This window comes from Triticum aestivum, chromosome 7B (assembly GCF_018294505.1).
Source record: "Triticum aestivum cultivar Chinese Spring chromosome 7B, IWGSC CS RefSeq v2.1, whole genome shotgun sequence".
Classification (NCBI taxonomy): domain Eukaryota; kingdom Viridiplantae; phylum Streptophyta; class Magnoliopsida; order Poales; family Poaceae; genus Triticum; species Triticum aestivum.
In genome coordinates, this window is record NC_057813.1 from 118,458,290 (window position 1) to 118,469,894 (window position 11,605).

At 48.0% G+C, this 11,605-nt stretch overlaps 2 protein-coding genes across 2 annotated transcripts; both read right to left on the reverse strand.

The window, feature by feature from the left end:
* Positions 1-426: 426 nt before the first annotated feature.
* Positions 427-2,146, reverse strand: LOC123157482 (metalloendoproteinase 2-MMP). Its single transcript, XM_044575776.1, has one exon. The coding sequence runs from the start codon at positions 1,734-1,736 to the stop codon at positions 636-638; it is 1,101 nt and encodes a 366-aa protein (XP_044431711.1). The 5' UTR covers positions 1,737-2,146; the 3' UTR covers positions 427-635.
* Positions 2,147-2,311: 165 nt separating this feature from the next.
* LOC123157483 (ribosomal RNA small subunit methyltransferase G) lies at positions 2,312-5,347 on the reverse strand. The gene is made up of 8 exons (XM_044575777.1): positions 5,043-5,347; positions 4,781-4,970; positions 4,562-4,671; positions 4,154-4,232; positions 4,010-4,077; positions 3,840-3,906; positions 2,778-2,864; positions 2,312-2,690 (listed from the first exon to the last, which is right to left on the reverse strand). Exons 1-8 carry the CDS (start codon positions 5,244-5,246, stop codon positions 2,665-2,667), a joined length of 831 nt encoding a protein of 276 aa, XP_044431712.1. The 5' UTR covers positions 5,247-5,347; the 3' UTR covers positions 2,312-2,664.
* Between the last annotated feature and the right edge of the window lie 6,258 nt (positions 5,348-11,605).

An 11,605-nucleotide genomic window follows, 5' to 3' on the forward strand; every position in this document is an offset into this window, starting at 1 on the left:
TCTCAGATTTCTTCAAGGTTTGTATGGAACGGGCAATTTATTCCATAGAAAATTTGAAGAAAACAAAACACGAGGTAATGAGACATCCTTTTTCTTGGGTCTACAAATCATGTATCATCCTTGCGTGACATCCAAACGATATTTTTGTACCACATTTTCTGTTCCTGTGTTTTTGTTTCTTTTCCCGCGTTTTTGGTTCTGATGAGTGGCACGACATAGTCAGTCTCTAAACGGGTCAAGAAGTAGTCTCACGACTCACGTGGACTTATTCCCCTCGTCTGGATCGATGCCGTGAACCTACCAAACAACGCGTATGACGCGAGAATTGCCGTCCAAATGCCACATGGAACCCCCGAGACAAATCATGTGGTTCTCGCCTGCTCCGTTAGATATAACTACCGAAAAGCGACAACGCACAATGGCACATTCTGCAAAACTCATGATATCACATGGCCACATGGGCGCACCACTATCGTACTATATGATTCGATCTATACACGTAAAATTCACGTATCTACACTATCTTGCACACCCAGTGGCTAATGTTTATACAACACAAATCCTAGAGCAAAGTGAATATATGCCCGTTAAAAAAAGGTTAAGAAAAAATGGTCGTGAATGGATCGACCCAAGAACTAGCACGACAAGGCTAGTGCGAGCGCAGCCGCCATGGCCACGCCAGCCAGGCCGCTCCACGGCCTGGAGAGCGCGCGCGGGGCGGCGCTGTGTGTCTCCTCGCTGCTGGTGGCCGGCGGCGTGACGCCCTTGAAGTTGGGGTTGCCGCCGTACAGGCTCTGGATGCCGTCGACGTCGTCCTTGGCCAGCTCCACCTTCTGCGTGCGCGACGTGATGGTCGGGTACATGATGGCGCCCTCCACCGACGAGTGGCCGAGCCCCAGCAGGTGGCCGATCTCGTGCACCGCCACCGACTCCAGGTCGACGGCTGCGTCCAGCGACGCGCGCGACACGTCGCCGCCGGCCACCCACGCCTCCGACGCGTCCAGGTGGAACCGCCCGTCGGTCGGCGAGAAGGCGTGCGCCAGCGTGCCGAGCGGCCCGTCGAACGCCTCGCCGTCGCCGTGGTCGCCCGAGTGGAACCCGATGGTGATGTCGGCGTCGGACGCCGACGCCGTCTCCGTGAAGTTGAGCGTGGTGGCCGCCGACCAGCGCGCGAAGGCGCTCGCGAAGACCTTGCTCAGCGTGGCCCGGTCGATGGTCGTCTCGGTGGCCGCCGTGATGGCGTACCTGAGGCTCTTCTTGGAGCGCGGCCACGAGGGGGACCCCGGGAAGTAGGAGTAGAGGTTCCGGCCGTGGACCGTCTTGCCCATGGCGGAGGTGCCGTTGATGATGTCGGCGACGCCGCACCGCGGGGACATCATCTTGGTGACCGTGGCCGCGTCCAGCTGGCCGGTGACCTCCAGGCCGAAGTTCTGCTGGTAGGTCCGGATGGCGGACTCCATGTCGGCGTCGAACATGTCGTTGAACTTGGCCGGCGGCGCGGGGAGGTAGCCGAAGCGGCTGAGGTAGTCCTTGAGCCTCGCGAGCCCCTGCCGCTCGTCCCCGAACTGGCAGCCGGACAGGTTCTGGAACGCCGACCATGGGTTGGACAGCAGCGGCTTGATGTCCGGGAGACCCTCCGGCAAGCTCCGGGCGGACGCGGGCGACAGCGCGGCCAGCACCGTGGCCGCGGCGGCGAGCAGAGCGAGGAGAGGGGAGACACTTCTGATGCTCGCCATTGTAGCTGTCGGCAAGATGGGTGGATGAATGAGGCTAGGAAACAAAACCGACTCGGGTTATAAAGCTTGACGAGTCCAATGGAGGACTACTCGGTCAACCGGCGAGGCAAGGGAAAGCAGCCGCCCGGAGCCGGCCAACACGCTTGGATTTGGATCCTTCTTTGCAGTAGTCGCAGTCGTACACAAATTGATGCATAGATAATATAACTTGCCGTTATGAATGTGCAGTTGGAATGAGTCCCGTGATTGTTGCATGTATGTTGTAATGGTCGTCAGTAGTCTGGGCTCTGCGTCTGCTCTGTGGGAAGGTAGGAGGGGAGAAGTTTCCCTCTACTCGGTCGGAATAGTCTAATGCTGGCCTTGGCAAGCTGGTGGAAGGATGTTTTCAGAAAGTGATGATGTGGCCATGTGTACGTGTTGAAAAGCGAGGATATAATAATGTCCATTTGCTTGTCAGATAAGAAATATAGTTTCTCTCAACCGTGTTTAACCACGTAGCAAGAAACCAACGGGAAGAGTCATTCAAGCATGACAAGGACAACTTATTTCTAAGTCGAGTTGTAGCAGTTGAAGACTTTAGCTCAATCTTGCAGTATTATACATTTGCCCAGGCGACATCCTGTGTCTGTTCAGAGACAACCTCTGCTTCTCTGTTCTACATAAGAAATGCCGACGAGAATACCATAAACAGGGCAGCAGCATGTACGTAGTATTCTCTAGTGGAACATCTGCGACTTTTTGTTACAAAATACATGGAGTGAAGCACCAGTTTCCTTGCAGACAACAAATACCTGCTGTCAGGGTGGTAGATTAATCCTTCCGTGCTTCAAGAACAATCGTCGTCTTCCAGTGGATATCCATTTGGAGGGAGAGCATTCGCAGATCAGCTTTTGATCATTGTGTGTCTACCATAAAGTCAGCATGCTCCTCATAATGGTGTCTTAGAAGGAGTACCTGGATGACATGAAATGCATGCTTGAGCTCTGAGGAATAATGAACTTGTCAAATGATGTGCCTTTCCCAAAGGCAGCTTAGGATTACCTGGTTGCCGAGGGTACTTTTTTGGAGTAGTGCGTTCCTTGAGGTACACAACTGCCGTTCGTTGACCATGAGGTCCCATCGATTCGACTGCAAACGAAGAGAGCCTTAAGATATTGGGAGTTTTATCCTTCTATGCTTATCCCGTTCTCAGGAATTAGTAAAGGGATCAGCTCGAAATAGTGTTACTGTTTGATCAACATGGATATAGCACGTGCTACCTCCGTCCGGGTTTATTGGTCCCCATTGTATTCCGTGCCAAATTTTGACCATAGATTAAACTAACAAAATGTTCACGCATGTCACCAAACATTATATTTTTGAAAACTATGTTCAAATACGAATTCAATGAGATAATTTTCCTTGACATGCATTAACATTTTCTTAGTTAAATCTTTAGTCAAAATTTAACACAAACTACAAAGGGGACCTATAAACCAGGACGGAGGTAGTAGTCATCAATTAGCAAAAGTTGCATCTACTTATTTTATTATTATGGACATCGTACATGGTCATGAATTAGTTAAGGGAACAGGTCAAACATTATCCCGCAAAAAAAAAAACAGGTCAAACATTGCATCTACACACAAGTACACACAGGGATACCGCAGAACAGATCAATAATTGTGTCTGTTGATAAGCATGGACCGCATTCCACAGTTTATTGCAGGAGCGCGCGAGAACTCAAAAACATGCAAATTGCTAAGCTGATAAAATAACAAATGAAATATTTCAGAAAAGCTTTAGCAAGGTCATAAGGGGATGGTAGCAAGTAGAAAAGTAAAGATCCAGCTACTAGCTCTTTTGAAGAGAGTTACTAACTGAATACCATGAAGAGAAATAGTACCATGTGCCAACAAGTAAAAACGAAAATAAAAAATATACCTTGACATGTAAAATGAGAATTATTTGTTACCATCCCTCTCTTTTTTCTATTTTCGGAAAGATACTGACTGAATACCATGTAAACTGACAATAATATTTAGAAAACTGTGTAATAACCTCTCAAAATCTTCAAAGCTAATCCATAAAATAAATTCTTCAGAGCTAAAGAAGATAGTTTACCATTGCACAAATCTAGCATGGAGGCACCCAATTTACCAACTGCAGCTTTTGCACTTCTTATTTCTTCCTGCCCAAACAACATAAGAAATTGAAGAAACGTTAGTTTCAGACAGTAACAGTATGTTGGTGAATTTAGCGGAATGCACAATAGTCCAATAGCCAAGACTTACATGAGGATCGTGCCCTTTAGCAGCTATAAATAAACCACCAACACGAACCAACGGGAGGCAGTACTCAGCTGCAAAGGAGAAAACTAGGGTTAATTGATATATATTGTCTAGTAAACCCCCAAAAACATGTTACATGATAAATACCTAAAATTTTAAGTTCTGCGACAGCTCTTGCAGCTGCTACATCAAATGACTCTCTGAAATCATGACTTTGGCCAGCATTCTGTCCTATAAGTGAACATAAGTAAAATAGTCAAAATATAACAGCGATGACATTCACTAGATTGGGAAATCATAGGTAATTTTATGATGATGCTTCAAATGTGTTCAGGAATGAATCTCTTGCACCTCGAAGATCATAAAAATGTCTTCAATTGAGAAATTTCCATGTTGTGATTTATTTGGTAAATTAGCAACTAGGCATACACTGAGCATACAATTCCAACTCTACTAAAATAAGAAAACCAGATTGTCGCAAATCCAATCAAATACATGAAAAATTCAATCAATCAGAATGCATTGCATTATCTTAGCTGCTCAAAGACAGCTTACCTCAGCTCGGTCACACACCACATCCACATTTGACAGCTCCATGACCTCAACTGCGTGCTCCAAGAACGTGCACCGCTTCCGCATCGACTCCAACAGCGTAAACTTCCAGCCTGAAACAGACAATATTAATTCAAATTGCAACAGGAAAGGTAAAAAAATTACATAGTGCTTTCAGTGATATCATGAAACACTAATCGTTGAACAGAGATGATTGATTACTTGGCCGCGCAACAGCAAGGATAAGACCAGGAAGCCCGGCGCCGGAGCCGACATCGACAAGGCTGATGCCAGAAATGTCGCCGCCGCGGGAGGTGTATGCGCGCTCGAGTGGAGGAAGCACGGCAAGCGAGTCAACCACGTGGCGCGTCATGACCTCGGACTCGTCGGTGACGGCGGTAAGGTTCATCCTCTGAACAGCGAAGAGAACATGTAATAACTGGGGTTTAGGGTTGTAGCCCGTGGCTGAGGTTTAGAGAGGGACCTGGTTCCAGTCGAGGAGGGCGTCCACGTAGAGGGAGACCTGGCGCTGCTGCTGCGTCGAGAGAGATGTAGCGGAGGACGAGGCGGCGGCGGTCACGGTGGTGCGAAGGTGGAGGAGGGGGCGCCGGGCCTGGCGGCGCTGGCCGAGGAAGAGACGCGGGAGGAGAAGGCGGCGGCTCCCGGCGCTGCAGCAGCAGAGCGACATCCCTTGCGGCGGTGGCGGCGGCGGAGCTTCGCGCGCGCCCGAGGCGGGGATGGAGGATGGGGTTGGACCGTTGCCGTTTTGGGGCTCTGATGTGTAAATACGCTTTACGTGTCTCGACAATCGTAAACGTCTACTATTTTTTCGTGTTCCGGTGCAGAAAACGTAAACTCTTACCCGCAAAAAAAAAACGTAAAGTCTGACCTGTCTTTTCGGGAGTAATAATTCTGTTGCGGGGCTGTTTTGAGACTAGTGGACTGAAAACAAGAGGTCAGAGCTGGTTGGATAGATAGAGGGACACTGGTATTTTCAGTAGGGATGAAAACGGCGCGAAAACGGACGGAACTGGGTGCTATCATATTTATTTTCATATTTTTTTGCAGAAGTGAAAACGAATACAGAAACCACGAAAACGAATAAGGAAACAAATACTATCGGAAACAGACACGGAGCAAATACAGAGCAAACACGGAAACAAAACGGTTTGTTGACTAGAACTTAAAACCTCCTTGAATCCTAGAGAAATATAGAAAAAAAACAAATAAATTTATGGAATTGTTAACATGACTCCAAAATAATATGGTTGTGTTAGTAACATAGGATAATATTGTAGTAGTACATGACAATCCTGTATATGGTCTAGTTGAGTACGTGTGTGGTAGTAAAACTTGGTCCTCAAATGATCCATTCTACTTATTCTACTCATTGTGTCATTGTGTGTTCTTTGATAGTTGAGCTATCTATAGTACAAACGGAAATTTCATATTTATGAAAACGGAAAGTTCCATTTCCACGTCTGTTCCACCGGAAAATACCATTCCGTTTTTGTTTCAGTTTCCGCATAAAAAAATCCATTTCCATTTCCGTTTTGCAAATTTCCATTTCCATTTTCATATTTCCTCTCCGTTTCCATTTTTCGTCCGGAAAAGCGGAAACTTTCCACACCATTTTCATCCCTAATTTTCAGCCCATCATGATTCAAGTCCTCATGCTTGCATTATTTCTGGATTTTCGGCGATGTGCTTTCAGTGGGAGGCGATGTTTCCGTCGACGACGAGGCGACCACGGTGAGAGCAACTCCAACGGGCCGACCCAAATGGACGGCAATTTTGTCTGCTTTTTATCCGTTTTGGTCGGCCAGGCGGACACGAGCGTCCGCTTCCGCGTTTGGGTCGCCGCGTGCGCCCAACGCTGGCGCGACCCATTTTGACGGTGCTAGAAAAAAATGCATGCATATTTAAAATAAAAGCAACATTAATTAAACATTAAAGCCGGCCATGAAGGCCGGCGGGAGTCCACGCGTCCACATTTGCATTTAAGAAAAATAAAAACAAACTAAACTACGTGACGGCACGCTGCCCTAGGCGTCGTCGTCGTCCTCGGGGTCCGTGAGGTCGATGAGCGTCGGAGCCAAGTCGGCCCAGGGGAATGCCGTGTTCCAGAGCGCGTTCATGTCGAGCGGGGGTTGTGCCAGCGCGGGCAGTGCCGCCATGGGCTATGCTGCCGCGGACTGGCCCGCCTCCTCCTCGGCCTCGCGCTGCTCGGCCTCGATGTCGCACTCGAGCATCTCAAGGTACTCGCCGTCGTGGTGCTCCTCGGTCACCCGTATCTGGCGCCAGTGCTCGAGGTACGTCGGCTCCTGTGCCGGCGTCGCCCCCAGCCACATCGGCGGCGCGCTGACCTACTCGCGCACTACTCCCGTCAAGGAGTAGCGCTCGATGGGCTCCAGCTCCGGTTGCGCCTCGGCTTTGACGAGGCAGCGAGGAAGGGACGGCGGGGCCACCGGCGGCACCACGTAGTCGCCCGCCGCGGAGAGGGCCATGGCCTGCGCCATGGACGCCTCGTACCGAGCCTCCTCTTCCTCCGCCGCCTCCGCCCTACACCGCTCGTCCTCCTCGCTCTTCCTGTAGACGGCCGCAAGGGCCGCCTGGTCTTCCTCGCGGATGATGAGCGGGGCGGCGGCAACCTGCGGTCGACCTCGTGCACGCCGCGTCGCCTCGCCTCCTCGTACTCGAATGCAAACCATCTTGCCTAGTTGGGCGAGTCGGTTGCATAGGCGGAGTCGCGGCGCTGCTCCGACGTCAGCAGCGCCCGCCGGCGACGCACCTCCTCCGCATGCGCCCTAGCCGACCGCGGCACCGCCGACATTGGGATCCTCTCCGAATCAAGATGCCAGTTGTGCGGCAGGGTGGCGTCGGGGTACAGCAGAGGCACGCGGGTGCTGCCAGTGCCACTCCGGCTGGTGCACGGGCACGTTCACGCGCTGCCTCTGCCGGCGAGCCAGCGCCGGCGGAGGCGGGAGGAACTCCGCTGGGAAAGGGACGGCGGGGGCCTTGCCCTTCGACTTGCTGCTGCTGCCGATGGAGAAGAGCCCCATTTGGCACGGCTGGGGTGGCTAGGGTTGGCCAGGGTTTGCTAGCGACGGGGGAGCGAGTGTGGCTAGATGGAGACGGGGCTGGATGAGGACGGCCCCGCCGCACGGTGGGCTTAAAAAAGGACGCCCGACGTTGCTGACGTGTGGGCCCGGGGTCATAAATTAAGCTGACCGGCGAGGTGGCAGGCAGTTGGATGACCGCCAGGTGGGGCCACGACGGACACCGAGAAGGCGCGCGTGGCGTCCGTTCTGCGTCCGCGCCGGTGCATTTGGGGCGCATATTTGGGTCAAATGCGTCGGCGCGGATGCGTTTTGGATTTGGGTCGGCGAGTTAGGCCTCCTCTTTTGTCCGCGCCTACCCAAACGGACGGCGGCAGACGAAATGGGTCGCCCTGTTGGAGTTGCTCTGACTTCATAAATTTCAAGATGACATCCCGACTCAGTCTCTCGGGGGTGCTCATAGGGGTAGGGTGTGCGTGTGTGCGTTCATATGGATGAGTGTATGCGCGTATGTATGAGCGCTTCCGTTTGTACTGATGTTCAAAAAAAAACAGATGCGCAACACGCGGCACGCAAAAAAATGCTTTATAGCGTCGAAATAGTCGGTTTTTCTGTGCAGCTGAGCGCAACCGCTCTAAAATTTAGCGCGCGAGCCGCTCCAGCAGGGCTGCAAAAAAACGGCGCATACGTCCAGCACAAACAGTATATGAACTCCAAACAAAACCAAAAAGATCAAACACATAAAAAATAATCAATAATAAATAGTTCAATTTTATTACAACTTAGACAAAAAGTTTATCTTCCAATACAATAAATAGTTCAACACTACAACATCAATCGTACAACATCAAACATACAAATCATCATGCGTTTTGTCGGCCATTCCATGCCCACCACTCCTTGATTAAATTCTTCTGAAGATCATCATGCGTTTCGGCACGACGAATGGCATGATAGGAGGCAACAAATCGGGCCACCCTCGCAGCCCTCCGCCGCACTCACACGAGATGTGTCGTGGATTTAGCACGACAGATGCCCTAGCAAAAGGACTTAGGTGTGGAGCCATCGCAATTGGGTTAGCTTAAAGGAGTTGAACGGGAGAAAGGACACAGAGAGTTTACCCAGGTTCGGCCCCTCTCAATGAGGTAAAAGCCTACTTCTGCCTTCGCTTGTATTGCTTGGGTTTTGATTACCAAGGAGCAAATACGCTTGACCTAGTACTCGATTGATTGTTTCTTGAGTTAATCCACCTCCAGATCACCCCTTTATATACAGGTTGATGCCCGGCGGCTTACAAGTCTCGGTCGGCTCACACAAACATGGCCGGCTCGGTTTCTAACTAAAATTGCCTTACAGAACAAGTCATCTCCTGACGGTTCACACATTTAGGCATAGAGTCGCCTCCGAGCCTTGGGCCGTCAACAAACTTCATCCATGAACTGCCAGCTTCATGCTTAAGTTGCCAACGGCATGACCCGGCCCCTCCTGGGCGGGTCATACCTAGGAGTTATATCCTCAACATTAGGCCCAAGGTTGATTTGAACTGGTTCATATCAATCTTCATAACTTGACTTAGCAGATTCTTCTTTTATCAACTTTTACCAATTTACTGCAACCAGCCATGACGTCACATCATCGAACCGTGGTAACCCGCCATTACATAACACACATTGATTCCGCACAAGGCCAAGGATATCTCAATAGATCTTTATCTTAACGGACCTCCCGAAAATCGAAGCGTCCACATAGCCACATAATCATTCTTTGCCCTCCTCGATTCTCGCGCATGCCATTTATTGCTACCTCTTGAGCTTGCGTTAGTTTTCCATTGAAAAGGAAATGGTGATGCAGCAAAGTAGCGTAAGTATTTTCCTCAGTTTTGAGAACCAAGGTATCAATCCAGTAGGAGACAACGCACAAGTCACCGAATACCTGCACAAACAATCAACAACTTGCACCCAACGTGATAAAGGGGTTGTCAATCCCTTCACGGTTACTTGCAAAAGTGAGATCTGATAGAGATAGATAAACGGTAAAGTAAATATTTTTGGTATTTTTGGTTTATAGATTGGAAAGTAAATATTGCAATTAAAAGGAACGATGACAGAAATTGGTAAGTTGATGGGAAAATAATAGATTCAATATAATGGAAAAGAGACCCCGGGGCCATAGGTTTCACTAGTGGCTTCTCTCAAGATAGCAAATATTACGGTGGGTGAACAAATTACTGCCGAGCAATAGATAGAAAAGCGCATAGTTATGATGATATATAAGGAAATGATCATGAACATAGGCATCACGTATGTGTCAAGTAGACCGACACAATTCTGCATCTACTACTATTACTCCACACATCGACCGCTATCCAGCATGCATCTAGAGCACTAAGTTCATAAAGAGCGGAGTAACGCATTAAGTAAGATGACATGATGTAGAGGAATTAACTCAAGCAATATGATGAAAACCCCATCCTTTTATCCTCGATGGCAACAATACAATATGTGCCTTGCTGCCCCTACTGTCACTGGGAAAGGACAAGCAAGATTGAATCCAAAGCTAAGCACTTCTCCCATTGCAAGAAAGATCAATCTAGTAGGCCAAGCTAAACCGATAATTCGAAGAGACTTGCAAAGATATCAAATCATGCATATAAGAATTCATGGAAGAACCAAATAATATTCATAGATAATCTGATCATAAATCCACAATTCATCGAATCTCGGCAAACACACCGCAAAAGAGTATTACATCGAATAGATCTCCAAGAACATCGAGGAGAACATGGTATTGAGAATCAAAGAGAGAGAAGAAGCCATATAGCTAATAACTATGGAGCCATAGGTCTGTGGTAAATTATAGATACGTTGGAGACGTATCAAGCATCCCCAAGCTTAATTACTGCTCGTCCTCAAGTAGGTAAATGATAAAAACACATTTTTTATGCGGAATGCTACCTAACATATTTATCCATGTAATTTTATTTATTATGGCATGAATGTTCAGATCCGAAAGATTCAAAACAAAAGTTTAAAATTGACATAAAAATAATAATATTTCAAGCATACTAACAAAGCAATCATGTCTTCTCAAAATATCATGGCCAAAGAAAGTTATCCCTACAAAATCATATAGTCTGGCTATGCTCTATCTTCACAAAATATTTAAATCATGCACAACCCCGGTTTCAACCAAGCAATTATTTCATACTTTAGTATTTTCAAATAAATTCAACTTTCATGCAATACATGAGCGTGAGCCATGGACATAGCACTATAGGTGGAATAGAATGGTGGTTGTGGAGAAGACAAAAAGGAGAAGATAGTCTCACATCGACTAGGCGTATCAACGGGCTATGGAGATGCCCATCAATAGATATCAATGTGAGTGAGTAGGGATTACCATGCAACGGATGCACTAGAGCTATAAGTGTATGAAAGGTCAAAAAGAAACTAAGTGGGTGTGCATCCAACTCGCTTGCTCACGAAGACCTAGGGCATTTTGAGGAAGCCCATCATTGGAATATACAAGCCAAGTTCTATAATGAAAAATTCCCACTAGTATATGGAAGTGACAACATAGGAGACTCTCTATCATGAAGATCATGGTGCTACTTTGAAGCACAAGTGTGGAAAAAGGATAGTAACATTGTCCCTTCTCTCTTTTTTCTCTCATTTTTTAATTTTTTATTTGGGCCTTCTCCTTTTTTTGGCCTCTTTTTTTTCTTCTCTTTTTTTACTTTTCGTCCGGAGTCTCATCCTGACTTGTGGGGGAATCATAGTCTCCATCATCCTTTCTTCACATGGGACAATGCTCTAATAATGAAGATCATCACACTTTTATTTACTTACAACTCAAGAATTACAACTCAATACTTAGAACAAAATATGACACTATGTGAATGCCTCCGGCGGTGTACGGGGATGTGCAATGATTCAAGAGTGACATGTATGAAAGAATTATGAACGGTGGCTTTGCCACAAATACGATG

Bases quoted from the DNA above. Each gene is read 5' to 3' on its own strand.
- LOC123157483 (XM_044575777.1), bottom strand. From the start codon at position 5,246: ATGTCGCTCTGCTGCTGCAGCGCCGGGAGCCGCCGCCTTCTCCTCCCG. The intron at 4,672-4,780 runs GTAATCAATCAT...TGTCTGTTTCAG, and splicing joins CCTTGCTGTTGCGCGGCCAA to GCTGGAAGTTTACGCTGTTG. The intron at 2,691-2,777 runs GTAATCCTAAGC...CATGTCATCCAG, and splicing joins AAAGTACCCTCGGCAACCAG to GTACTCCTTCTAAGACACCA.
- LOC123157482 (XM_044575776.1), bottom strand. From the start codon at position 1,736: ATGGCGAGCATCAGAAGTGTCTCCCCTCTCCTCGCTCTGCTCGCCGCC.